Below are 26716 nucleotides of genomic sequence, written 5' to 3'. Positions count from 1 at the left end.
GGTTGTCTTCCTGAACTGAAACTGCTTTTACTGTCAGCTTCTGTTGTACAGTCTTCTTGTACAATGGATAAATCCATCTTTTCTCAACTGCTAAAGTGCTCTAATCCTTTGCCTATTTCTTCAAGGAAATGTACAAGCCAGCATTTACCACATATATGTCAGCTTGTTTTAAAGTAGGAGTATATAGTTGGTCCTCAATTTACAACAGTCATTGAAGCCTGGAATTAAGGTCTTAAGTCATGCTGGCCAATGTAAATCACAGTCACATGATTGAGGGATGCTGCAAACGGCTGCAAAATGCAGGCCAACTGCTGAGCGCCCAAAATGGGAGCATGTGGATGTGGCCGCCGGAACTTTGAATCTGGGTTGCAAGTAACTGTTTTTGGATCTGTGTTAATTTAAAATGGTCGCTAAGCAACCGGTCGCAAATCACAGTTGTTGACTTTTACTCATTCAACTTCATTTTTGCTTATTGGGGCACAACGAGTAGAAAGACTTTGAATGATTCTTGCTCTCTTGGTCGGCTGTCAGATTAGCCAAATACCAGCTCTCAACTTACAGGAAAACTACTTTAGGGGCTTTTCCACACTCCTCCTGTCTCACTTAGTGAGGTAGTTCCCTGGAGCGTGCTGCTCCAAAGGTCCTAGTTCATTCAACAAGAAGCAATCACACGGTCAGCACCTCTAAGGACATCGCTTCTTGCGGTCAGAGTTAGGAGATGACATTTTCACCATTCAAAGCTCACGTTTCCACCATTCTACTGCGCGAGTACTATGGGACCGAATGAAAGCTGTGCAACAACAGGCGCTCCTGTTTTGATCAGTGGGAGAACAGCACCATTTATATTTTGTCCTCTTAGCTGTACAATTTTACTCTGGATCTGACCCAGCTCTTTCTTTCAATGGAACTCAAATGGAATAGCTCAGTGGTGGCAAACCTATGGCACGGGTGCCAGAGGCAGCACTTGGAGCCCTCTCTGTGGGCACACGTGCCTCCCCCCACGACCCCCTCCTCACCAGCAGCCCCTCTGGAGGGGAGTTGCCCCCGAGCGTGGCCCACGCGGAGCAGCGCAGCCAAGGACATGGCAGCCAGGCAGCATAAACAAGACTCTGCCCTCACGCCCCATCATGCACAGTTGATGCTGTGGGGTGCGGGCAGAGGGTGTGGCCATGGGCTGCTTGGGCGATCTGCGGTGGGCCCTGGAGGCAGTGAGTGGCCCTGCGGGCAGGTGGGGGCGGGGGCAGGGGATGCAGTGGGGGCGGGGCCAGTTTTTGGGCACTCGGTCTCTAAAAGGTTCGCCATCACTGGAATAGCTAGAAGAAGGATAAAGGGATACTGCTGCTTTCGGTGTCTACTATGGAAAAGCAGTACAGGTTTAGTAGGCAGATGCTCCAGTAGGAACGCCTCCCCGAAATGGAAGCAATCAGCCAGCTGTTCAAAGCTTCCAAGAAGCCTGGATTCCAGATGTCCATCCAGTAGATATGCTGGCTCTGAACCCAATCCACCAGGGCACCAAGAACTGCCATATGCTGCAAAGCCACCACTGCTCCTGTCTCACTTAGGAACTGGGATTCTCACCATCCCAGCTACAGCCATAGGCCAAGTAGGAAAGTATTAAAAAGGGCTTGGAGAGAAAATTAGTGTCCCCATTTCACCAAGTATAGCAAGCACAGAACCTCTGTGACACCTTAAGATATGGACAATTCTCTATCCCAATACAGCTACCACGCATTTCTGAGAAACAAGAAGCTGCAAATTCTGGCTAACAGTAAAAGTTTCCCTTGTGTATTCACTAAATCTTATAGCTGCATTGCTATGTTTCCTCTGACCCACATAATACCATGCAAGGATTAGAAATGAGATCTGAAAAAGGAAACTAGATCAAAGGTGTCAAGATGCAGTTGGTATGTGCCAGATTTGAGGGATGAAGGATGGGAAAGGAAGTGTAATTATAAATGAAGCAGGAGACACAATGATAGCACTGTACAGTTTCAATTAATCTTGAAAACCTTGTTCCCAAAAGAATTGGGGGCAGATGGGATTTCAGAACTCAATTACAAATAAACTTCTTTTCCTGCAATTTACTTTCCACTCTTTCCTGAAACTATAATGGCAATTGAACCTTTTTTTCTTTCATCCTCATTCTTTCTTGCTTGACTGCAGTCATGGTTTCTATTACTTTTACTTACTGCAATTAGCTACATTTGAGCAACAAGTCAAAATCAAACAAAATACATGATCACTTAGTGTTCTGCATGATCTTTAACAAACCCAGCATTTGTTTATTATGATAAGAACAGAGCAGCCCCTGATGGTTGTTCAAGAGTGGTATGAATACATGATACAACAGCCCATTTGTTAATGGGGGGCAGTCAATGACAGAACTGCATCAACATTCCAGCCCACTCAGAAAAACTCCTTTTTTCAGCATAATTTAAAATTATTTTTCAGTCTCTATTGATGGCATTAAAGGACCATGATTACCTCGATAACGAATTCAATCAAGAACAGCACAAAGATGAGTTTTCTCTGAAGAACTCAAAAGTCACATTATTTCTCTAGAAATTTCCTAAAGCTCCACCACCATCAGAAATAGTATTACCTCTGAGGTATTATGAGAAATAGCAGGAAAAGAAAACCTATGTGTAAAGATACTATTTTTCATCCCTCTATAGGAAGGCCCTAATTTCATCCCATTTTTGGTCAAATTCATAGATTATTTTGGTGGCAGTAACCTAATTTTCAAGGACATTGCCCCTTTAAATTCAGGACAGCACAGCATCATAATGACTTCACTGTCACCATAATGATGGAAACAGAGGGTCTCAGAAGCACAAGGGAGAGAATTCTTGACTGCATAACTGATGTGTACCTACTAGACATCAACTTCAGTACTACGGTATAGGAAGGTTTGTGGTTATCATAACAATAAAGCCACCGAGAAAGGAAATCAAAAACCTATTCAGAAAGAAGAATAACAGACAAGGGGACCATTTTGTGGAAGAAACTTCTTTTTAAAAGCAGAATAAAAACTAATCAGAATATTTAAAATGGAAAAAAAAAAGAAAAAATGAAAGAAAAAAAACCAAAGAGCAAAGACAAAGGTGCAGCCGTCAAAGAAAAGGACCTGTAAAGAAGTGACTTCCAATTTTCTCTAGCAGCAGTTATAAGTAAAAATATAAAACAATCCCTTTATGGTTATAGAGTTGATTTGTGGTATGATGAGTGACAAGCAAATTTAAATTTAAACAGATAAATACAGCATTTACATTTTCTCCATAATTTATTATTTTTTAATCCAATCCTCAAAACCATATATTATGACTTCTTTTGTTTCCCACAAAAAATCAATAAGCGATTTCCAACCATTAAATTTAGACAATGTCCTTTCTCTAATTAAAGCAGTCAAGTTGGACATTTCACGAGGTTCTGTCCTCTGCACTGTCCATTCCTCCATTGTGGGTACAGTCAAATCTTTCCACTTTTGTGCACATAACAGTGTCGATATTTTGTGGAAGAAACATCTGACTAAATTGTAGGGGAGGTTAATTCAAATGACATTCTTCCTTTTCAGCTCTGACCTTCTATTTCCGGAATGCCTTTCTTAGCAAATATGTCTGATGCCTGCTTTATTATTGTTTTCAGATGTAGGAAAGGATATGTTTATTCTCTAAGGCTTTTAAATAGTTAGAAACGCGTTAAACTAAGTGCTATGGTTTACAAATCACTACGGCTGAATTTATATATTCCCACAAAGGCAAAAATCAGAAAAACTACTTCCAGATGTACTGTTTGAGAAATTACATAACACAATTTTATGTGCACAGTAGGATATTATATAGTAGTCAACAGAAACATTCATAGCATTGGGTACATACTACTAATGGAAAAAAACCCACCAATCCGCATACTCCTACCCTTCTATAAAAAGTAGAAATGATATTTGCTTAAATATATAGAATGATAAATAGAAAATTGTGCAGCTGTGAGTGGTGTGTATTGGCTAATGCAAATAACTTCACTTATTTTACAGGAAACTGCTGCTGAATCTGTACTTCATCAGTAGCCGGTTTGGAATTCAGCTCCAACTGAATGGAAAATTCAGCTTATATAAAGGAGTATCAGTATCCTAGAGATACCAGTACTGATTAAAAAAAAACCCGGTTGCTTGTAAGATGCGGGATACAGAAAAATAACTGCTAGTCAAAGAACATTCCAAGATCCCTAGCATAGTCTTAAATTCTACCACCACTGGTAGCTTTGGGCCATGCAAATCAAAAAACAAGTGCAGATGGTTTCTAGCTCCCTGAATCAAATGAGAAAAGCATATATATTTAGCTGTTCATTCAAGAGACAAAACATGGATTTTTCAACCTCACTCTCAGCTAGACATCAAAATCTTTAATGCGTTGGAGGTTTTCATTTTCCTGCATCTTGTCAAGTAGAGATGTGCTCTTTGCAAATGTTGACATAGCTTCTCAGTACAGAAAGTAGGAGAAAATTCCACTAAAATGCCTGAATAGATAACAACCTGTATTCACTGGCTCTCTAGCACCTACTCTAAGTAAGCCATCATGCTTTCCTGTAAAGTTTCCTTTTACCAGCAGTCAGACAACAATCCATATCAGAGAGAGAGAGAGAGAGAGAGAAATTAGAGAAACAGGAACAAAGAAAATTATTTGAATTAACTGAAACTGGGAGAAGATGCTGAAGTTATAGCAATGGGGAAAAACATATATGGATAAGAAAGAACTAAGCCAGGGGTCCCCTGGTCTGTGGACCAGTACCGGGCTGCGGCATGCCAGCAACTGGGCCACACAAACAAGCAAAGCCCCATCCACGAGATGCAGGCAGCACACAAAACCACACACCCTCCGATCTGCGGAAAAACCTCTCTCCACAGAACCAGTCCTTGGTGCCCAAAGGTTGGGGACCTCTGAACTAAGCAACATCCAACTCCTCCAATAATACATTTTCCCGTCTAGTAGCAAAAGCTACAATTCTCTCTAAACACAATGGATATTATGATACCCTTTTAGCTCTTGTCTCATTTAACCAGATAGTGAAATGACTCTGAATTGAACATTTCAATAAAAGTAATGGTAAATGTGAACTGCTTGCTCTCTTGCCCTGCTACTTAAAATCTCCTTGAGGCACCAAAGCTACATCAATAATCAGGATCAACAATCACACATATAGCAATTACAAAAACAAAACAAAACCCTAGTTATAATAGCATACATGGAGTCACAGCACCACCATGTGGCCAGATGTAACTGCTATTCCAAGATCAGTGGATGTAGCTGAGAAGCCAAAGAGTTCCAGTTGGTCTTCAAGTCATGAAATTTGGTCTTCAAGTCATGAAATTTAACAAAGAGACTCAACATTATAAAGAAGCCTAGAAACTCTTACCTAGCATTGACAAGCAGGGAAATCTTCTGATTATTGCAGGGCAATAAATCCAGGATGGATGTTTTGTTTTCCCCTTGGTAGGTTTTTGATTTGTTTAATCAAGGTAATTCAAGGTTAGACTGTTCCTTAATCAATCGGCCTAATCAAGGAACTATAAAGGAAAAAAACAATATGTCACCAACTACGACAGGGCAAGCTACTGTCCTCGACTTAAAACCATTCATTTAGTGACCATTCAAAATTACAATGGCACTGAAAAAAGTGACTTGTGGACATTTTTTACACTTAGCACCATTGCATCATCCCCACGGCCACACAATCAAAATTCAGACGTTTGGCAACTGGCTCATATCTATGAAGGTTGCGGTGTCCCGGGGGTCATGTGATCCCCTTTTGTGATTTTCTGACAAAGTAAACGGGGAAGCCGGATTCACTTAACAACTGTGTTACTAACTTAAACAACTGCAGTGATTCACTGAACAACGGTGGCAAGACAGATAGCAAAATGGGGCAAAACTCACCAACAGTCTTATTTAGCCACAGAAAGTTTGGGCTCAACTGTGGTCGTAAGTCAAGGACTACCTGTATATAAGCAGAGAGGAAACGCCACTTCCTTCTGGCACTGATCATGTTACCTAGTTTGGTAATGAAACGTCTACAGGAAAACAGCCAAGTTCAGAGAACACCCAGGACTCCACAGTTCAATCCTGAACCATAGATGTTCTCCTCTAACAATGAATATTTATTATCCTAAAAGTCTACAAAACTGGAAACAAATACTGGCTCAAGAACACTTATCTCTGAAATGGCCAAGGACTACGAAAGAATATGACTGTAGTAACAAGTTATATAAGAGTGTTAGCCATTGGAAAGCAGACTTAATCTCCCAATGACATCTGAAGGTTATTTTTAATACACCCATTTAAGTGTACAGTATCCACTTAGCCCTTTAAAAAGTTCCTAGTTCCTTTACTCTTGGAGCTATAACCTCGAGATTCAAAGGATACTGAAATCTGTGTTCAATATTAAACAAGAAAAATACAAAAGGAATGAAATGTTTCAGTCAGACCATAAGATGGCATTGATTTGCTACAAATGGGGTGATTCCTACCACAGTAACCAAAGAAAAATGTGTTGGATTCCAAATGAAATCACAGATCATAAGGAAACTATAAAGAGAAATTATGGTACTGATTCAAGAACAATATAAACCACAATATTCTAAGTTCAGGAACTATGGACGTGAGACAATGAGACTTGCACTAGAGAGAAACATAAATCAATAACCTAACACAAATTCCTGGCTAAAATCTGTTATTTATTTCTACAGAAATAAAACCTCCCAGAAGCAAAGATCCTCTGCTTCTTTTCCCTTTTTGAAAGGAGAAAATGCTACTCTTTTCTAGTCCAGTAACTCTTGCCTTTATTTTTAAATGATGTTTTTTTTCTATCTCTAGCATAAGGCTGAATTCGGTAAAATTAGTACTGGCAGCCTTGTACAAGAAACCGTACCGTTTTGAGAGGACGCAGATTGATAGTCCTTCATAAAAAGATGGCATACACAACCACTTTTAACAATAAATTATTATGGCATTAGAAAACAGTGCTTTAAAACTCATATATAAAATGCAAAATATCAACTAAAAGAACAATATCAAACCACAAGACACTTGATGAATAAAAACAGCTATTCCCATCACTACAAATATCCAGGAATATATTTTATCCCTAAAATAAAGTAGCCTCCCCAAAAGTACAGCTTTCCCCATCACAATAATTTTCCATTACTCTCTTTTAGTAAGTCACTCCCATAGTCTCATGGGAAGATATTGCTTCCACTAGGAAAAATCTAATCTCTGCTGATTAGAAAGCATAAGTTGATACACATAATATATTAACAGTGATTATATTAAATTCATTAATTGTTGTTAGTAAACCTACACAGAACTTTAAAGATTTAAATCCGCAAACAAAACACATCAAGTCAATGTGCTAAGGGGGACTGCCGAGCGTTTCCGATAATGTATTGAGTTGGATTGGGGTTTTTTGTGTGTTATAAATGCATCATATTACTTATTGTTTAATTATAAAAATTAATAAAATTTTATTAAAAAAAAAAAGTCAATGTGCTAAGGGCAAAATCGAATTTTTAATTTTTCTGTGAATCTTTTTGAAAACAGCTTTACTTTCCCCCCAGGGCCTTCCAAATGCATGGAGAAAGACTGCAGGAGTCTTTCTGGCCCTGCCTGCAGGGCAGAAAGCAAACCTCCTATCCTTTTCTTCCACTAAAAGAAAGAAAAAAACTCTTGTTGAGGTTAAAGCCTAAAGATTCTTTCCCACAGGGGAACAAAATTGAAAGGGATGATTCTACCACAGGAGTCTTCAAACTTGGCCCTTTTATGACTTGTGGACTTCAACTCCCAGAATTCCTCAGCCAGCATGCCTGGCTGAGGAATTCTGGGAGTTGAAGTCCACAAGTCATAAAAGGGCCAAGTTTGAAGACCCCTGTTCTGCCACAACAACTTGGTGACCAGTGTCAGAACTCCATGCCCGAATAGACAGTAAAGATTCCACATTCCTTGTTTCTCTTTTCTGCAAATAAAAAAAGTCCTGGTGCTTCTCTGTAGAGAGGCTCAGTTGTCCACTACACTACAAAGAACAACCAAAATCAGCACAGACATTCGATGTTACAGAAGAGTAAAAGCAACCCCATACTGGCTGAGCTCATGCATCGCATTAAACCACTGTAGCTTTTTTTCAACAAATGGTGATAAAAGCAAATTACATCTTAACATAATGGGTTAATCTAATTACTAATCACTAACTAATCATTAAACAACCATTATTTAAATCACTTCAAATATGCAGATGATGTTGTTTTCTTCTCACAAGACCCAGAAGAGTTACAAAGGGACATATAAGAGCTGCACAAAGCCAGGAGAACTGTTTGGCTTAAAAATAAACCTGAAAAAGAACCAGATTATGTTTAATAAATTTACCAAAGAAAGAAAAAAAATTATATCTGGAGAAGAACTAGATGTAGTAGTACTACATTTAGTAGTACTACTAGATATAGTACTATACCACATATACCCTGGCCAAAGGATCTCAGTGGAAGGTGATACAATAAAGGAAATTGAACAGCGTGTTATATGTGGTTGGCAGGCATTCGGCAAGCTAAGCATAATTTTCAAGAATAACCTCCCCCTGTGCCTGAAAGGTTTTTGATCAGTGTGTATGCTACCTGCTCTAACATATGCCGGTGAAACATGGATACTAATCGATATAAAAACTACAAGTGGCATAAACAGCCATGGGAAAGATACATGCTCGGCATTGTAAGACAAGATAGAAAGACCTGCACATGGATTAGAAAACAAACAAAAGTATACGATATCATCAAGAGAGTAAAAGAATCGAAATGGAAACGGGCTGGTCACCTAGCAAGAAGAACTGATGGCAGGTGGACCAAGGCAGTCATAGAATGGATCCCACTTGATAAAAAGCGTCCACAAAAGAGACCTAAAACAAGATGGATCAGCAACATCGGCAGGCCCAATTGGCAAAAGAAAGCTTAGGACCGTATGGGTTGAAAACATGCAGGAGAGGTCATCCTGCAGTGGATAGACAATGGCTAAAATGATGATGATGTATCATCTACTTAATTCTAATAGGTCTGAATATTTCTTTTTTCTCTCTCTCCCACAAAAGAGGTTGGAGAAGATTACCTTAATAATTACTTAGAGTGGAGTGGGTGTTCTGATTTGGAATATATGCATTGATCCAGCAAGAAGAGAAAAATCTAGCAATGATAGTAGTTGGCTTTATAACAACCGCCCAAAAGTTGGATTGCTCACAATTCCTTGCTTCATATTTTATTGTGTGAATTCCTTTTGGAATTTTTCATTTCAAAACATACAACTGAATAATTGTAACCAGATAAAAGGTATCCATACAGATATAAAATACAATTCTTAATTTCTTTAAAACAGCCGATTTTAATAAATTTTACAAACTTGGCAAAATCACCCTTTTAATAAAAAGTTATACTTTTTTGAAGTTGTGGCTCTATTTGGGGGAAAAGAAAAAATATATATAAAGAACAGTTTACATCTTATTCATGTAAAAACATCTGCTATTCAATTTTGATTGATTTTAAAACATTTATATAGCTGCCCATCTTCCAACCAACTCTGGGCCGCTCCCAATATGTGCCGCATTCAACTAAGTTTTATTTCTGAGTAGAGAATCGTATAGACAGGTTCACACTGGCTTGTTTCATGACAGAATTTTTGAATAAAGTATAATTATCTACACTCATACAACATGTTACTTTAAACAAACTATTAGAATTAGTGTAAAATGAGAAGCCAATCACTAAATTGCATATTAAGATTATGAAAAGGAAATGTGTTAATCAGCTGATTAATGAATAGATGTTTATACAGTGCTCACAAACCTCATGTCTATCTTTATCAGATAATTTAGTATGTTATGGAAGGTGTATAGTTAAACAAACCATTATTTATTATACATACTGAATTTTTGTTTGTACTTGATTTTAATTCTCTCTTGCCTTATTATATTAATTGCAATCAGCTACAGCATTTATGAGACCCAGTTTAATGTAGCGATTAAACCATGGCATAAGGCTAATCAGCAAGTGGATATTAGATATTGCAGTGCTATCTTAGGCTTCAATTTAAACAACACACTAGAGTGAAAAATCAGACTCATTTGTCTTCATTCATTATTCTGTTATGTTGTGACAGCAATCTGATTAACATTTGTAAAAATCAAGAGCCTTCTATCTCCCACTGATGTTGAGGTTGTATACTGCACTGAGTAAGGTTTGGAGATGATTTTCAAGATTCAAGATTCTTTCCAATGATAATTCTATGACATAATGGCTCTCTAAAATAGAAAGAAAAAAGAAAGAACTGTTTCAAAACTATAGCCTAAACTCAATGACTCTCTCTAGTGAACATATCAGTAATTCAGGACGCTGAAAAGCTGAAATTGGACATACTAACATTTTCACTAAACAGAGTGAAGAAAACTTACACAACAGTAGTTTTCCCATCTCTCTGCACAACACAAATCCTGAGTGAAAGAAGCATAAATGATGCACTCTTGGGCAGAATCCTTCAAACACTCTTATTACCCTGGCCTATACTTATTCCAGAACAGGTAATCCTCAACTTACAATTACAGTTGAGCCCAAAATTTAAGTTGCTAAGTGAGAAATTTGTTAAGTGAGTTTTGCCCCATTTTACGACTTTTCTTGCCACATTTGTTAAGTGAGTGACTGCAGTTCTTAAATTAGTAATATGGTTGTTAAGTGAATCTGGTTTCCCCATTCACTTTGCTTGTCATGAGGTCTCAAAAGGGGTTCCCTTGACCCCGGGACACTGCAACCATCATAAATGTAAGTCAGTTGTCAAGCATCCAAATGTAAATCATATAACTAAGGGGATGCTGCAATGGTCATAAGTGTGAAAAATGCTCATAAGTCACTTTTTTAGTGCCATTGTAACTTTGAACAGACACTAAATGAACTGTTGTAAGTCAAGGACTATCTGTAGTTGCATTCTTGGGGCATAGGGTTAGCATTAAAGGTATTATTTTGCAGCTACAAACTGGGACCATCAAATACTCATAATTCCAGGATAGACAACTACATTTCAGAAATCTCCAGACGTGCTGGCAAGATCGTTGTCCAAATTTTCCGTTAGCACAAGTCTCTGGCTGTGAATCCTACAAATTGTAGCTGGATCTATCTATCTAAGTTGTTCTTAGAGAAAATGAAGCACCTTTCCAAATAAACTGCACGTCCTTTTCAACAGAAATGGAACAAAACTCCTACTCAGCTTGCCCCTATGATCCATTGCCCCCTTAGCTCTCTCTTGACAGTTCTCACCTTGGCGAAAAGGTTCTTCTCCTCTTTCGTCTCCTCTGGGTGCCACTCAACCACGTCCAGAGGGCGAGCCGGCGGGATCCGGGTAGAAACCGTGGGATTCGTTGTTTGGCCGGAGGAGACCGCACGAATCGGTAACCCCAGCAACCTCTGCGAGCCCGCCAGCCTCCGCAACGCCGCCATGGTCAACAACAATCTAACCGGAAGCGGAACCAGTTCCTCCGGAAGTTGCGCTGGGAAGGGGAAGCAAAAGTTTCACGCTTTTTGTTTTGTTTTGTTTGGATACAGTAATGGTGGAGAAGATCCGATGGATATTTCGGAATTGTAGAGAGATGCCTTTTTTCTTTTTCTTTTAAATAAAAACCCCGATAGAGAAGTTGAAAAAGCCTCTATGACGGTGTATGACTTAGATTGTTAGTGGCATTGAACTCCAAAGATTGCTTATTAGTATAAATAAATCTCTCTCTTAGGGTTTTCTCTTCAAATGGTCCCTACTCTATTGCCTGGATTCTGTATTGCAAAGCTAGCAGGTTTGCAAGGTGAGTAATAGATCAATTGCTCCAGCTACCTTTTATTCTGGAAAATAATGTTTCTGCCCGTAACTTTATTTTAAAAAGTATACCTCAGCTCAATTGTTTGTCAGTTTTCCTTATTGCAGCTGTTAATAGTGCTGTCCTGTTTTTTTTATTATTATTCTATGTAGAAAACGTCTCATGAATTCTTGGGGGGGGGGTTATTCCAAATACAACACCCTCCTGACTTCACAATGGAAAAAGTAACTTAGGAAGCGACAGGTAAAAATATTCCCTTGACGCCTGCTCCAGCTGTATTCTTTCCTCAAGGCCAGTGACACTAAATATTATTTAATATTTTAATGTACAATGATTTACCAGCTTCTAAGCCTCTTTGGAAGATTGTATATAATAAAAGGAGAGATGCAACGATTAATAAAGATTTCCATTTACGCTTAGGTTTACACAACGTAGTGGACTGAAGTGAGTTTTGGTGCAGAGTGTAAACCTAGCTGGTGCAGTTAGTGTACTGTTCAATATGATGCGCAGGCAATTCATAGATAAATTGATGGTTACTGTAGGTTCCGCACAGTTGGTTGGGTATCCCTACTCCTTTTGCAGAAGCTTTTGCAAACAAGGAGCCGATCTTTCTAGACTCCAACTAACAAAAAATATTCGCATCTGTCAACAAAGAAACAAAACGAAATCAAAGCAAACTCTCCGAGCAGCTCGGAGGACCAGCGAGCTGGCGCGAGAAAAGCGAACGACGAACCAGAGCTGAAGCGACGGAGTCTTGTACCAATCGTAAAACAGAGTGGGCGGTCACTACCACAGTGCGAACCAATGGGTGCACGCGGATGGGCTTTCTTGCGCGCTAGGGGAAATGAGGGAGGCGGTCGGACGCTCCGGTGTCACCGACGACGACCGTGACGCAGAGAGTCTTGGGAAGAGGCGGGGGGGGAAGGTGGCTTGGAGAAGCGCCGCCATTTTGCAAGGCGAGACGGGTGGCTTGGTGGTTTCTCTAGCGGTCGGGAGCCTGGGAAGGGTTCGCCAGGTGAGTAAGGCGGCGGGAGAGGCCGGGCGCGCCGAGGAAGGTGGGGCTTGATGTCCTGGACGGGGCGGTATAGGCGCGACAGGCAGGGGCCCTGGCAATCCGGGAGAAAGCATCGTTCCTCCCTCCTGGTCGAGAAGAAAACCGCCTAGCTTTGGAGCCTGGCGGAAACTGATCCAAAGGCCGCTTTTGTGTTTTCCGCGCTTGAAATACTCTCTAATTTTGCCCCCGTATCCGAACACAAAAGAGGAAGGGGAAACCTGCTCAGTAGTGGAAGGGGAGGGGGGAGCGGGAGCGAAAAGCTCCTATTGAGAGAGCCTTGGGCTCGCCTCCTAGGTCCTATGTGTATATCAATCAATCAGAATAGAGTTGGAAGGGATCTTAGAGGTTTTCTAGTCCAGCCCCCTGCTCAAGCAGGAGATTCTATACCAGGGGTAGTCAACCTTGGCTCTTTTATGACTCGTGGACTTCAACTCCCAGAATTCCTGAGCCAGCATGGCTGGCTCAGGAATTCTGGGAGTTGAAGTCCACGAGTCAATAAAGAGCCAAGGTTGACTACCCCTGTTCTATACCATTCCAGACCAGTCCCTTCTTAAAGGCCTCCCTCCACTGATGAATCGCCCACACTTTCTGAAGGCAAGCTGTTCCACTGATTAATTATCCCCACTGTTAGGAAGTTTCTCCTTAATTCCAGGTTGTTTTTCTCCTTGATTAGTTTCCATCCATTGTTTCTTGCCTTGCCCCTCTGGTGCTTTGGAAAATAAGTTGACCCCCCCCTTCCTCTTATGAAGAGGAGGGGGTCAATATGAAGAGCAACATGTTTTTGTGGCAGGTCAAGAACAAACATCAATTGTGGAGCAAGCTTTTGAGGTCTAGAATCTGTTTTCTCTGGAGATTGGAAGGGCAGATACTGCAAAAACACTGAGGAAAAACAGCGGAAACATTGAGGAGCTAAACGGGCCAGGAAATGTAAGACAGGCAGTTAGTCTGAAACACTGAGAACTGCATATGCAGCATGATAACAAAGAACCCCAGGTTTGCCAATTGCTGGTAATATTACTATCTTCAATATGATAAGCCCCACTCATACTTAGGGAGTATCTTCTGTTGAATTCATTGACATTTATTTTTGAGTAGAAACAGTCGTTTAGTACTGCTTACTGCATCCACTTTTGGTCACCATATTATAAAAAAGATGTTGAAATTCTGGAAAGAGTGCAGAAAAGAGCAATAAAGATGATTAGAGGGCTGGAGGGTATAAAATATGGGGTATATGAAGAATAGTTGCAAGAATTGGGTATGTCTAGTCTATTGTGTTTTTCCAAAAATAAAACCGGGTCTTATTTTTTTTGCCTCCAAAAGAGGCATCAGGTCTTATTTTGGGGGGATGTCTTTTATACTCACCTTCAGCACTGACAGCCCCGCCCAGCTGGTCCACTTCTGCGGCTGAAAGAGCAGCTTCATTCTGCAGGTGCATTTCGGTCTGCAATTTCGTAGTCAGGCCTTTCCGGAAGGCCTCTGCGGCCGAGTACCAAGCTATGGATTGAATCCACAGCTCAGTCCTCGGCTATGGAGGTCTTGCAGAACCGAGCTATGGATTGAATCCATAGCTCATTCTTGGCTGCAGAGGCCTTCTGAAAAGGCCTCTGACTGAGAAATGCAGTCCTGGCTGTAGGAGACACCTCAGAAGAAGTGGGCCTTGGAGGAGAGGCCTGGCTGCAAGGTAAGGGGATGTGTGGGGCAGCTCCACACCCCCACCCTAGCTTGATTTTTAGGTATGTGCCTCGCCCCAAAATTAGGGCTTATTTTTGGCATAGGGCTTATATTAGGCCCACTCCCAAAAATCAAGCTAGGGCTTATTTTCGGGAAAACAACGGTAGTGAAAAGGACTGGGGTGACAATGTTTCAAGCAGGGTTGGACTAGAAGACCTTCAGGGTCCCTTCCAACTCTATTATTCTATTATTTCAGTTTTCTGAGAATTGGTGGTTCAATTTGCAGTACTTGATGGGAAAGCGGTCTTCCATATTTCATCGTTCCTAAACTTGATTTAAGTTTAATATTTAAATTTTACATAAATCTAAACTAGAGCAGGTAGAATGATTTCTGTATCTTGGTAGAATATTTAATAAATATAGGAAAAGGGATGGAGAAATATTAGGATTATAATATTGATAGAAAGAAATGGGTAATATATGAGCTGTTGCAAAGGAATGTTAGACTCGGGAATGAATGGGTGCCGAGTGAAATTGAGGGAGTCCAAAAGGTATGATTAAGACAAAAGAACAGTTGATTCTTGTTATTCATGGATTCTGCATTTTCAAATATGCCTACTTGGTGAAAATTATTTGTAAACACAAAATACTCATGGCACTTTTGCAGTCATTTATGGATACAGAGAGAAGCAAAAAATTGAATTATACAAGCTGAGGTTTCAGTGTTTGCTAATTCAGTTTTCAGTGTGACTTCATAGAACATAACTATCATGAATAATGAGAATCTTCTATGTGTCGAGATGATTTAACTATATAGAGAGAATCAGACTGAATCACAAATCCAATATAAGAAGGAAGAGAAAGAAGAAGAAAAAGATTGTGAAAGTCATGGCTGGTTCGATGGAGTTGGTAAAGATCCTCCAAAGGAAAGAGTTGAGAATTTAAAAATAAAAGGAAATGTAAAAAGCAGTGTATGAAAGTGATACAAACAAGGTTGGTATGCAATGATATAAGGATATGGAGTGATGTAGTGAATGGTTTGATATAAATTAGATTTAGCTATATTTTGTTCTCTTTGTACCTGATGCCTTCATTACTTCTTCTTGTGTCATATCCGTTATCGGACGTTGGCGATCATGTTGGTGATCCTGTTTTTATCAGCAGCCGCATGAAAAAGTGCTGCTGAGTTTTGTCCAAACCAATCTCTTCGATTTGGAAGCCACGATGTTCTTCTTCTGCTTGGACCTCATTTACCTTCAATCTTTCCCTGGAGGATTAAATGGAGTATGCCGTATTTTTCTGGGTGTTGCATCACATGTCCAAAATATTCTAATTTTTGTTTTTTAATTGTTTTGATGATTTCCCTTGGCTTTCCCAGGTGGCTTATCACCTCCTCATTTCTGATCTTGTCAACCCAGCTTATATGTAACAGCCGCCTGTAAATCGACATTTCAAATGCTTCTAGTATCTTCAGGTGGCCCTCTGTTACGTAGGCTTATTATTTTTACTCCTTTTCTGCACTTTGCAAAACATTGGTTATATATATAGTAGGTTTTCCCCTCAGAACCCCTGTATCCTGTACATCAGTGGTTCTCAACCTTTTTAATGCCGCGACCCCAACCGGTCGTAAGTCGAGGACTAAACCGGTCGTAAGTCGAGGACTAAACCAGTCGTAAGTCGAGGACTAAACCGGTCGTAAGTCGAGGACTACCCAACNGGTCGTAAGTCGAGGACTTTCCCTGCCCGGGAGCGCCGCGCATGCGTGGTTCCGCCCCCTGCGCCGGCCGAGGCGTAGCTGGCAAGCGGCAGAGACGGAGCAGGCCGACCACCAGCTGGCCCAGCCCAAGGGAGGTAAGGCACCCACCGGAAAAGGGGAAAAAAATGGCGGACAAAAAAAATGGCGGACAGCCTTGCTTGGCGACCCCCATGAAATGGTCGATCGACCCCAAATGGGGTCCCGACCCATAGGTTGAGAACCACTGCTGTACATACTCATAGATAAGCGCATCTACATCTAAGCAGCCCCTTGAATTTTTAACCAAAATGATCTGTATCACCTTCAGATAAGCCAATTGTGAAAATTTTAAAAAATACAAAAATTTTGAAGTATGGCTTATCAGGTGGTGGCACATTTTTCATGATATTTTGGTTAAAAATTTGAGGGTCATCTTATCCACAGATGGACATATATGGTTATATATTGTATGTGTGCATTATACAGTACTGTTTAATAAACATTGTGCTATAGAATATATAATGGGGCTGTGAGAATGATCTTGGGAGATGAGAGGAAGTGCTGCAGCTTAGACAATAGTCAGACAAGAGATATCTCAGTCTGTGGAAGTAATAGGGGCATGGAAAATATTTCAAAAGACACCCACCCCCTTAATTTTCTGAAAAGTAAAAGCAGGGCAGTGGAGAAATGCTTTCAAATTCTGTTACTGTAGCTTTACAATAAGAGTATATTGGTACTCATGGTTTTGATTTTGGTCCAGACTTGAAGTGCTGACAGAATGGCTTTATTAAAAAAAATGATTGTTTTATATTAGATATCAAGCCATTAATTGACAGTGTGGCTGTTCTCATCAAAGTAAGTTCAGAAGATCAAAATGAAGACAAAGTAATCAAAATTTTGGAAGATGAACAAATCTTGCAAAACTTGAGAGATGTGGGATTTTGGAGGTTTTTTTTTTAAATGTGATATATTTAATACTCTGCAGTGAAACCTGAACGGTGATGCTGATCTCAGCAATAAGATATAAACCTTGGTTCTGAAATCACATTTTTGGAATTAGATTTTAGAACTTGCTAAGCAAGAGACAAACTGTGTTATGCTTAACCTATGAGATAAACTGATGAAGCTGAGCATACATTTTCAAACATAAAAAAATAAAAAATTCACAGCCACTGAATCTCCGCACGCTCATCTACAAATGTATATTTCATCTGATCTGCTTGGGAAGGAAGGCAGAGTTTAAATGTTAAAATATTTTTGACTAGAGACATATTTCTGAATGGCATTATTGGTCATCTTTAAGTAAATTTAAATTAAACATCAGAGGAGAAGGTACTAATGGGATATAAGTGATATCGTGACTGATTTGGCCACTGGGAATTTGTCTTTCTTGGTCAGTTTTAATTAGAATCATATTTGGGAAGAGTTTTTGTTACTTGTAAGAGGCTTTAATTAAGTTATTAAGTTTAGTTATTACATTTTGGGTTGGATTTCAACTCTAAGAAGGGCGATAAAAATTAGTGTATCTTGTTGGAGTGAATAAGAAACTAGTTCATAGAATAGTCAGCATGCACAAAGAAATGGGCGATATTTATATTCTTTGTATGTCTTAAATTCCATTAGCAATAGCACTTAGACTTATATACTGCTTCATAGTGCTTTACAGCACTCTCTGAGCGGTTTGCAATGTCAGCAACAATCTGGGTCCTCATTTTACCACTCTTGTAAGGATGGAAGGTAGAGTCAACCTTGAGCCCATCAGGATTGAACTTCAGACTGTGGGCAGAAGAGTTAGCCTGCAATACTGCATTCTAACCACTGCACTACTACAACAAAAACTGTAGTTTTATGATGATTTAATTGTACCTTGCCTTTAGTTTAATATTAGATGGATGGGAACTAGAAAGCCAAGCATAGATCCTACAAAGACCATTAGATTTAACCTGGCAGGGATAAGAAAATCTTTATTTCTTAAAAGATTAATTCCAGTTTTTTATAGGAACCATTACAGTGAGTATATGAATAATGGTAGCAAAGTACAAGTGGTCCTTGGGATATGGCCATCTGTTCAGCAACCATTCAGACTCGGTGATTGCACCAAATAAGTGGGATTTATAACTGGCCCTTGGCGTTCCAGCCATCACAGTGCGTCTCCTGGTCATGTGACTGTGATTTCCAATGTTCCTGCTGGGTTCCTACAAGCAAAGTCTATGGAGAGGTTGGAAGTCATAGTCACATGTGGTCCCTGCTTAATGATGGCACTTGGGACTACTGGAATTGTTGCTAAGTGACACGTTGCTAAGTGATGTTGCATTTTACTTCTGTGTCAATTAGCAATGGCAATTCCCATCTCAATTACTATTGTAATGTGAGGATAACCTGTATATTTGTTATGGAGCTCATAAAGAATTCACAATTTTCTGTTGTCTTACCTGTGTTTGTTCTTCTCCGTTGAAAATTCATGGAATTTAGTTTTCATAAGCAACTGCACTAAGAAATATAATTAATTCTGGAATTCTACAAGAGAATAACAGAGAATGTTTCTGAAAGGATTTTTTTTTATTAGTGGGAGCTTTGTCTACTGAGACTCAAAGTGCTTTAGACCCATAAATCTTTCTAAATCTGTTTCGAACTTCAAAAATGCAGAAGATTATCTGACTGATAAAACACAGGAATTATGTACTCAAAGTCAGATAGCCAGTTGATTAAAAAGCTAAGAATGCATTTGTAAAGTTTTAACTAGTATGAATACATGAAAGATGTATTAGAATTTAGTCTCTTTCTGGAGCTCAGAAAAAGGGGAGGGATCTGAAGTATATAGTGGGAAAAGTTGTGATCTGTCCTTACCTGCCTATGTTTTCTGAAACCATAACATTTTCCCTATGAACAATTTATGGAAGAACTCTCCACATTATTTAATAATAACCAGTGATACAGATTTGACCTTAGTTAGATACAGAGCTGATTCCAGCAATGAGATGTTAGATTTACATTTAAGTTAACATACATCTTTGCAAAGTTGAAGATAGTAGTTGGAGTTTTTGTGAAATTGTGGGTTACCACTGTGGGGAATTGCAGATCTGAGAACCTGTAACCATTCTTGTATTATAATGTAATACACGGATTTGTGCCATATCCAGAATTTTCTTTTTCTTATTTACAGAATTATATCTTAATCAGATCTTTAACTTTTAGTATTGATCTAATGCATTGCTTATTGTTCATAGTTTTGTCAGTGATTAGTACTGCATTAACCAAGTATGTTCAATTCAGAGTTCAATCAGGATAATTATCTTTATCTTATTTCTTGGGTTTACATGTTCTGTATTTTCTTACTTATATTCTTTTCACTTATCTTCTTTCAAAACATTACATTCAATTAATTTAAAAATTATGCAGCCTTTACACATGAAGCCGGAAGCATTTTGATTTTAGAAATTACTTTAGAAGTTACTGCTGCTGGGATTCTAAGCTACATGAGCTTATAGAATAGAATAAACACACGGTATTCTATTTTCCCTACAGAAATCTTTATAATCCACTTCTTATGACCTTCTGGGATGGCAGTTACCCATTGAAGGGTTCGTGTTGGGAGATTCCTGAGGCATTTGCACTTCACAGATAGCAATGGACTATGAGAGAAGGTAGAGTATTCTTTCAATTACTTTACAGCGTAGGAAGAAATATATTGTTTCTATTTGTCTTTAAGATTGCTAAGGTTAGATAAGCAATGCTGTTAAGCAAAGGAGTTGTGAAAAGAAATCAGTAATTTTAGGATCTGCTCTGTTAAAACTTCATACAACCAAAATGGTGCCTCTATGTATGGACATGACCAGATGTAATATATAGAAATCATAACGACTATATTATTGCTAATAATAGGAGGAAGTCAATTATAATATCAACGGCATGACCAGGTGCTGACTGTGGAACAACTTCAACTTAAGCTAAAGAAGAAGAAAGCTAGTCAGTTTCCAGGATATGATCTTGATGAGGCATAACTTCAATACTGTCTAGAAGCCACAAGCTCTCAGCACATGTTGTTTTGATACACACACGCACACACACAGAGTGTTTTGTTGTATGCTGCCCAGAATGACTTGATTGTGAAATGGGCGGCTACATGGATAAATATAAATATATAAACACACTTCTTGTAAACAAGTGTAAGGGAAATAATACTCCTTGGAAGCTCTGACTTCTTTAAATATTTTATCACTTTTTTCTGTTTCAGTTGTGTTAAGAAGCTGTAATGGAAAGTTTAAGTAGAACATATGCTCTCCTCTTTGTTAGTAGTGGTGCTGGCACTTTACAATTCTTTTTAACATTCCTTCTTTTTATACATTTTAGAGGTGGCCGTGGGGATCGGACAGGTCGCTATGGTGCTGTTGAACAGATTCAAGATGAAAACTCAGAAGGCCGGAATCAGAGGGACCATGATTACAGAGATATGGATTATCGATCCTACATGAGAGATTTCAACAGCCAGGAACCTGCTAATGACTACGATGATTCCTCCGAAGAACATAGTGTGGAGGTAAGTTGAGGGTAAAATCTCCTTCCAATAAATCCTGTCTCCTATTTATTTAATGGTCACATTCATGTAGTTTTTCTCAGCAACAATAAGGTAATGGCTTTTCTGAGCAATTAAATAACTTGGAGCCTTTGAATAACTGCTGCCTCATGGGTTAGAATTCCTTTGACTTATGCTTCAGAACTTCTTTCATACTTTAGAATCCCTAAGGAAATTTCATACCATTCGAAGTGCAGCCGATTGGGGAGGTCAAATTTATTTACTATTTATTTCTTCAATTTCTATGCCACCCATCTCTCCTCAAGGCAGCTCTATGCAGCTTAATAATCATTAAAAACTAATAAAAATGTTAAAACAATAAATAGCAACCTCAAATTAATTTGAAATTGGTAAAGATGGTAAGAAAGAAAGCAAAAGCTTGGGGGGGGGAATCTTATCTAGTCTGTTAACCGTCTCCAGAATGATCTTATCCCATTGGGGCCCCAGGCCAGTTGGCAGAGTCAGGTCTTCAAGCCCTTTCAGAAGACCAGAAGGGTGGGTGCTGATCTCCCCTGGGGGGGGCACAATGTTCCAAAGGGCAGGAGCCATGGCAACTGGCACACAACACAAAGTTGTGCAAAGGATCTGCTAGCCATGACTGTCACTTGCCCTTCAAGCAGGAGTCATGAGTCCAGGAGAACCTCCGGGTTGTACACCAAGTCTGTCTGGGGTAGTACAAGCCCTCCAGAAGTAAAAATGTTAAAAATTCTGGATCCTGAAGCTCTGTGCACCCAAAGCCATTTGGTCTTACCAGAGTTCAGCCAAAACCTGTCATCCCCCATCCAGATCTCCACAGCCTCCAGGCACTGCAAGAGAGCAGCGGCAGCAGCACTTAGATCACTGGGGATGGATAGGTAATGTTGAGTATCATTAGCGTACTGATTGTACCTCATGCCCTGGTGGCGCATGATGTCACCCAGTGGCTTTATGTAAAAAGAAGTAGAAAACTGTGCCTTGCCACACGCCACAAAGGGGCAGCCATGAACTGGAGTTTTCATTCCTTGTCAACATCAATTGGGACCTGCGTTGGAGAAAGGAGACAAACCAGGGCAAGACTGTGCCACCCAGCCCCAAGCCCTGCCCTAGCAGTGCCCAAGCCCTAGCAGTGTTCCAATATCTCAGGGGCTACCACAAAGAAGAGGGAGTCAAGCTATTTTCCAAAGTGCCTGAAGGCAGGACAAGGAGCAACAGGCGGAAGCTAACCAAAGAGAGAAGCAACCTAGAACTAAGGAGAAACTTCCTGACGGTTAGAACAATTAACCAGTGGAACAGCCTGCCTCCAGAAGCAGTAAATGCTCCAACACTGGAAGTTTTTAAGAAGAAACTGGACAGCCATTTGTCCGAAATGGTATAGGGTTTCTGCCTGAGCAGGGGGTTGGACTAGATGACCTCCAAGGTCCCTTCCAACTTTATCATCATCATCATCATCATCATCATCATCATCATTATTATTATTATTATTATTATTATTATGTTTGATTATCAAATCAGATGGCACATTAGGTCACACAAAGCAAACAAATGAGGTGGATCAATCAAAATAGAGACAACCAATTAACTCCTCACAGGAGTTTATTCAGCCAACCCCTCTAAATTAAAATCCTACATAAACTACAAATACTGCAGGGCAACAGAACTTTTGAAATTTGCATTGGGGAAGCCTGGTTAGGATACAGGATAAAATTATTTGGAAAACCTGATCAAAGCCTGGAAACCTTGACTACTAAATATGCTTTCCGGGGTTTGTGGTGATCCAGAACATCTGGAAGTGATAGGTTTCCACTTCTGATACAACCAATTCTATCTTCTCTTGTAGTAGTAGTAGTCGTCATAATAATAATAATAATAACAATAACAACCATAATATAATATAATATAACCGGTCCAAAAGGATACCATGGTTAATGCTATCAAAGACCGCTGAGAGGTCAAGGAGAGCAAGGACGGAGGCACTAACCCTATACCACTCTGACCAAAGATCATCCACAGTGCCAGTAGCATTTAGGCGTATGTGCCGCCTCTTTTACAGCACTCTTTTCAGATGGTTTACAATGTAAGCATTATTTGCACATTGCGCCCAACAATCTGGGTCCTCATTTTTACTGACCTCAGAAGGATGGAAAGCTGAGTCAGTCTTGAGCCCCATCAAGATTAAACTCCAGGTAGTGGGAGGAGTTTGCCTGTAATACTACACTTTAACTACTATGCCACCAGTGCTTTTCCTATCCCCAAAACAGCCTGAATCCTGATTGGAAGGGTTCAAGATAATCCATTTTATTCATAATCCTCTGAAGCTGCCAAGCCACCACTTTTTTTTACCATTTTCCCTATAAAGGGAAGGTGGGAGACTGGATGAAAATTGTCCAGACAAGTGGGATCAAGAGATGGTTTTTTCAAGGAGAGGGCAAACTAGGGCCTCCTTAAAAAGTCCTGGAAATGTCCCCTACTGCAATGAAGAATTTATCACTGCCTGAACCCACCTGGCAGTCACCATCCTAGAGGCTTTCACCAAACAGGAAGGACAGGAATCTAATTGACAGGACCACTGCACTGTACAACATCAAGGACCCTGTCCATTTCCTCAGGTCCCACAGGATCGGGTAAGATCTTTCCCCAGGCATTTCTTATGGACCTGGCACCTTGTTCCAGCTGAGAGTGAATCCAAACGACTTCAACAGATTCCCCTGTATGGCCCTGGAGATGATCACGTGAGCTCTCCTGTCCCAGGAGAGACCGGGTGATCCTGAACAGGGCTGCCAAGCAACAATCTGCAGATGCAACAAGAGTGGAGAAATAATGGTGCTTTGCCTCTCTTATCACTGCAAGGTAGACCTTAGCCGATATAAGTCACGTCTGGTTGGATTCATCCCTAGTTTTCCTCCTGCGGGCTATATGAAGAAATTGTGTAGGACTACATACAAAAGAATTGAGACACTGGAACTGGGTTTGCAGATAAGTGTTTGTTCATAAAACATGGTCTCCGTTTGGCAGAATGCTCGGAGGGCAACGTGGTTGTACAATGCCAGGCCTTCGCCTGCAAGCCTAAGGGCTTCTTTGTATAGGTCAGTCTTGGCCTCCCACTCTGCTAAGGTGTTGTCTTCTGTGCTGTTGTTTCTTAGGATTCTTACGAGGCCTCCTCCGGATCAGAGACACAACACAGAAAACGAGATAGCCCAAATGAGCATTTGGGATTTCCCGGTGATGGCGATTACCGGGACCAAGATTATCGGACTGAACAGGAAGAAGAAGAACAGAAGGCTAGCAGTATCATTATGCTGAGGATGTTACCTCAATCTGCCACTGAGAGTGATGTAAGTTGGTTGCTTGGGCTAAAAGGCCAACGCTCACTACTTCAGGGATGTCAAACTTGCCACGTGACGTTGACGTGTCGCGACATTGCACAACTTCCCCCCCATTGCCGGTGCTGAGGTGGGCGTGGTTTCGGCATGACGTATCCGGCCCGTGGGCCAGCAGTTTAACACCCCTGCATTACTTCTTTCAGTGATTGCTATATTCAAGCCTCCTGTTAACTGGCATCATTAACAGATTCTTTGCATCTGTAGATCCGGGCTCAGCTGCAGGCACATGGATTCCAGCCCCGTGAGGTGCGACTGATGCGAAATAAAGCCTCAGGTGAGCTTCTGTTCACAGTTTTTTTCTACTCCTTTCTTTTGATACGGTTGCAAGAATTCAACTAGCATTTGACACACGGCAAACTAAGAGTGTGGTATGCTATGCATGTGTGCTTGTGGAGCAGTTTTGCCCTGTGGCATTAAGCATTCAATTGTAGCTTCTGCTGTAGTGTATTTAGAATCTGCCAAATCAGCGATAAGGATAAGCCAGTCTTCCAGATGTTAGCAAGTTGATTCAGATGTAAGTCCTTTAAGTGCTATTGTCTGTTATCAAAATCTTACAAATGGGGGCCTCAGTGGTTCTTCTGCTGTGAGATTGGCCTGAAAAAGTAGCGGAAGACGTGGCCTGTCATTTCCAAGTTTCACTGTATACTCTGCATTAAGTGTGACTCTTTGGAGGTTTAGTGGTTCAGTATTGCTTTTTGTATTAAGATGAATTCTTACTTGTCCTCTATCTTTCTTACTTGGCCTCTTTCTTTGAGATAAGAGACACAAATACACGGCAAGGGATGAAGACAAACTTTTGATTTTATATTGCACTTTCTATTTGACCATATTTTGTCAGATATGTCGGCGTGCCTTTTTAGATCTCTGCAGCCTGAATTAGACTTCATTTTAAGATTGATACCGATGAAACATATACCTGGGCATGTGTCCAACTTTTGACACCCCCCCCCCACCAAGTTAATTATAATTCTCCAGGCACTTGTGATTCACCAAGGATTTAAGAAAACTCCTGGCTTTTTTCTGCCTTTTTTGTGATGGGATAGGAGATTGTCAAGCACCCGTGTGAATACAGTACTTGATTAGTGAACTTGCTAAGTTTAATAGACCATAAATAGCACCAGCCTACATTAAGGAAGACAGGTTGCCCACAAGTTGGATGGGTACGGTATATGCAAGTATAAAAAGAGATCTCTTTAGTTTGCTCCAAAACAAAATGATGTAGGGCTGTTCTGGGAATAAAGTAAGTTGTTTAATCAAGCAGGTAAGTACACTTCTTCTTGCCAAGGTTATTCCCTACCTATCACACAGAGTTGCAGGCCCTGAGATAGGGCTGTGTATCTTTCTTTTCTCCCCCCCCCCTTTTTATTTTAAAGCAAGGTTTTATGTTTTTGATTATAGCCCTCCATATCTGCCCTTATTGTTCAAGGCCTGAAGTGGACTGGCAGATACAGCAAGACGGAGGGTACAGAAAGGCACCCTGCTTCTATGGGCAACTAGAGGCTAAGAGGAGAAAATTACAATGCAAAATGAATTTTACATTTTCACAAAAGACTGGAATTGCAGACTTTGAGAAAGAGCCCTCCCCCCCCAAAAAATGTAGTCTCTTGGAACGTTCCCATTTAGTCGACTGGTCTTACCTATGTCAGTTTGGTTTCCCTTCAAATGTTTTATCTTAATTCCAGTGCTGCTAAGGAAAAAAAAGTGGAAATCGATGCCTCTTTGGAATTTTAATAAACTTCTCTCAATGTAGGCACATGAATTTGTTACATTTATGCAAGCAACATTTATCATTCTTTATTGCAATAGAAAGGGACTGTTCTTGTTTCTGTTGGACAGATGGACCAATAAGATTGAAAGAGTGGTTGACAGAGTCATCAAATGAATGTTAAGCTGGAATTAAAATCCAATTCTTTCAGAATCAAGTTCAGCAGACTGCAGCATTTTATCGGGGTCCTGTCCTGTTATGTGGGGTTTTTTTTTAAACCTTTCCTAAAGCTAAACAGCAAAGTCAATAGGACAAGTGCCATATGTAGCCTCTTGCATAGATTCTTTTAGATAATTGACTCTATTAGTGCTAGAACTAGATCTCTTCAACAATATTCTCTCTCTTGTCCTTATCCTTTTGGAAATACAGGCTAGATAAGCCTTGACCTGGAAGTGGGACACCACAATTCTCTTCTCAGTTCTGGGAAAAATAAACAACTCTATGGTTTGAGTAGCAGTGAATAGCATCTGTCCATCAAAAATACCTTACTGGAATGATCATAAGAGATGCTGGTGGCCAGCATTTGAGTCTGCAGCACTCCATTTTGCAACTAGGGTGCCTTTTCTGTGCCTTCCCACTCTACCTTATTTTCTCCCCTGCACCCCACCCTTGCCCCATTTGGTACAGCAACAGGGGTGCGTGATGTTGGCTGGATCTGTTGACTAACACACTGCGTCTG

The 26716-nt window shown here is 40.2% G+C and overlaps 2 protein-coding genes across 2 annotated transcripts in view; one reads left to right on the top strand and one right to left on the bottom strand.

The window, feature by feature from the left end:
- Nucleotides 1–11537, bottom strand: part of NDUFB11 (NADH:ubiquinone oxidoreductase subunit B11) — a 61886-nt gene extending 50349 nt beyond the window's left edge. Inside the window, exon 1 of the mRNA XM_015825171.1 lies at nucleotides 11333–11537. Within this exon, the coding sequence (XP_015680657.1) occupies nucleotides 11333–11512 (180 nt within the window). The 5' untranslated portion in view covers nucleotides 11513–11537. The remainder of the gene's footprint in view (nucleotides 1–11332) is intronic.
- A 1267-nt stretch (nucleotides 11538–12804) lies between these two features.
- The window catches only part of RBM10 (RNA binding motif protein 10), a 30180-nt gene continuing 16268 nt past the window's right edge, over nucleotides 12805–26716 (top strand). Inside the window, exons 1-5 of the mRNA XM_015825061.2 lie at nucleotides 12805–12895; nucleotides 19866–19984; nucleotides 20691–20877; nucleotides 24033–24224; nucleotides 24477–24546. Coding sequence (XP_015680547.1) covers nucleotides 19968–19984; nucleotides 20691–20877; nucleotides 24033–24224; nucleotides 24477–24546 — 466 coding nt within the window. The 5' untranslated portion in view covers nucleotides 12805–12895; nucleotides 19866–19967. The remainder of the gene's footprint in view (nucleotides 12896–19865; nucleotides 19985–20690; nucleotides 20878–24032; nucleotides 24225–24476; nucleotides 24547–26716) is intronic.

Source organism: Protobothrops mucrosquamatus, unplaced genomic scaffold, assembly GCF_001527695.2.
Source record: "Protobothrops mucrosquamatus isolate PMUCROS unplaced genomic scaffold, P.Mucros_1.0 scaffold_13, whole genome shotgun sequence".
NCBI classification, from domain to species: domain Eukaryota; kingdom Metazoa; phylum Chordata; class Lepidosauria; order Squamata; family Viperidae; genus Protobothrops; species Protobothrops mucrosquamatus.
Note: the sequence above shows the minus strand (reverse complement) of the source record. Positions and strands in the feature narration are given on the sequence as shown.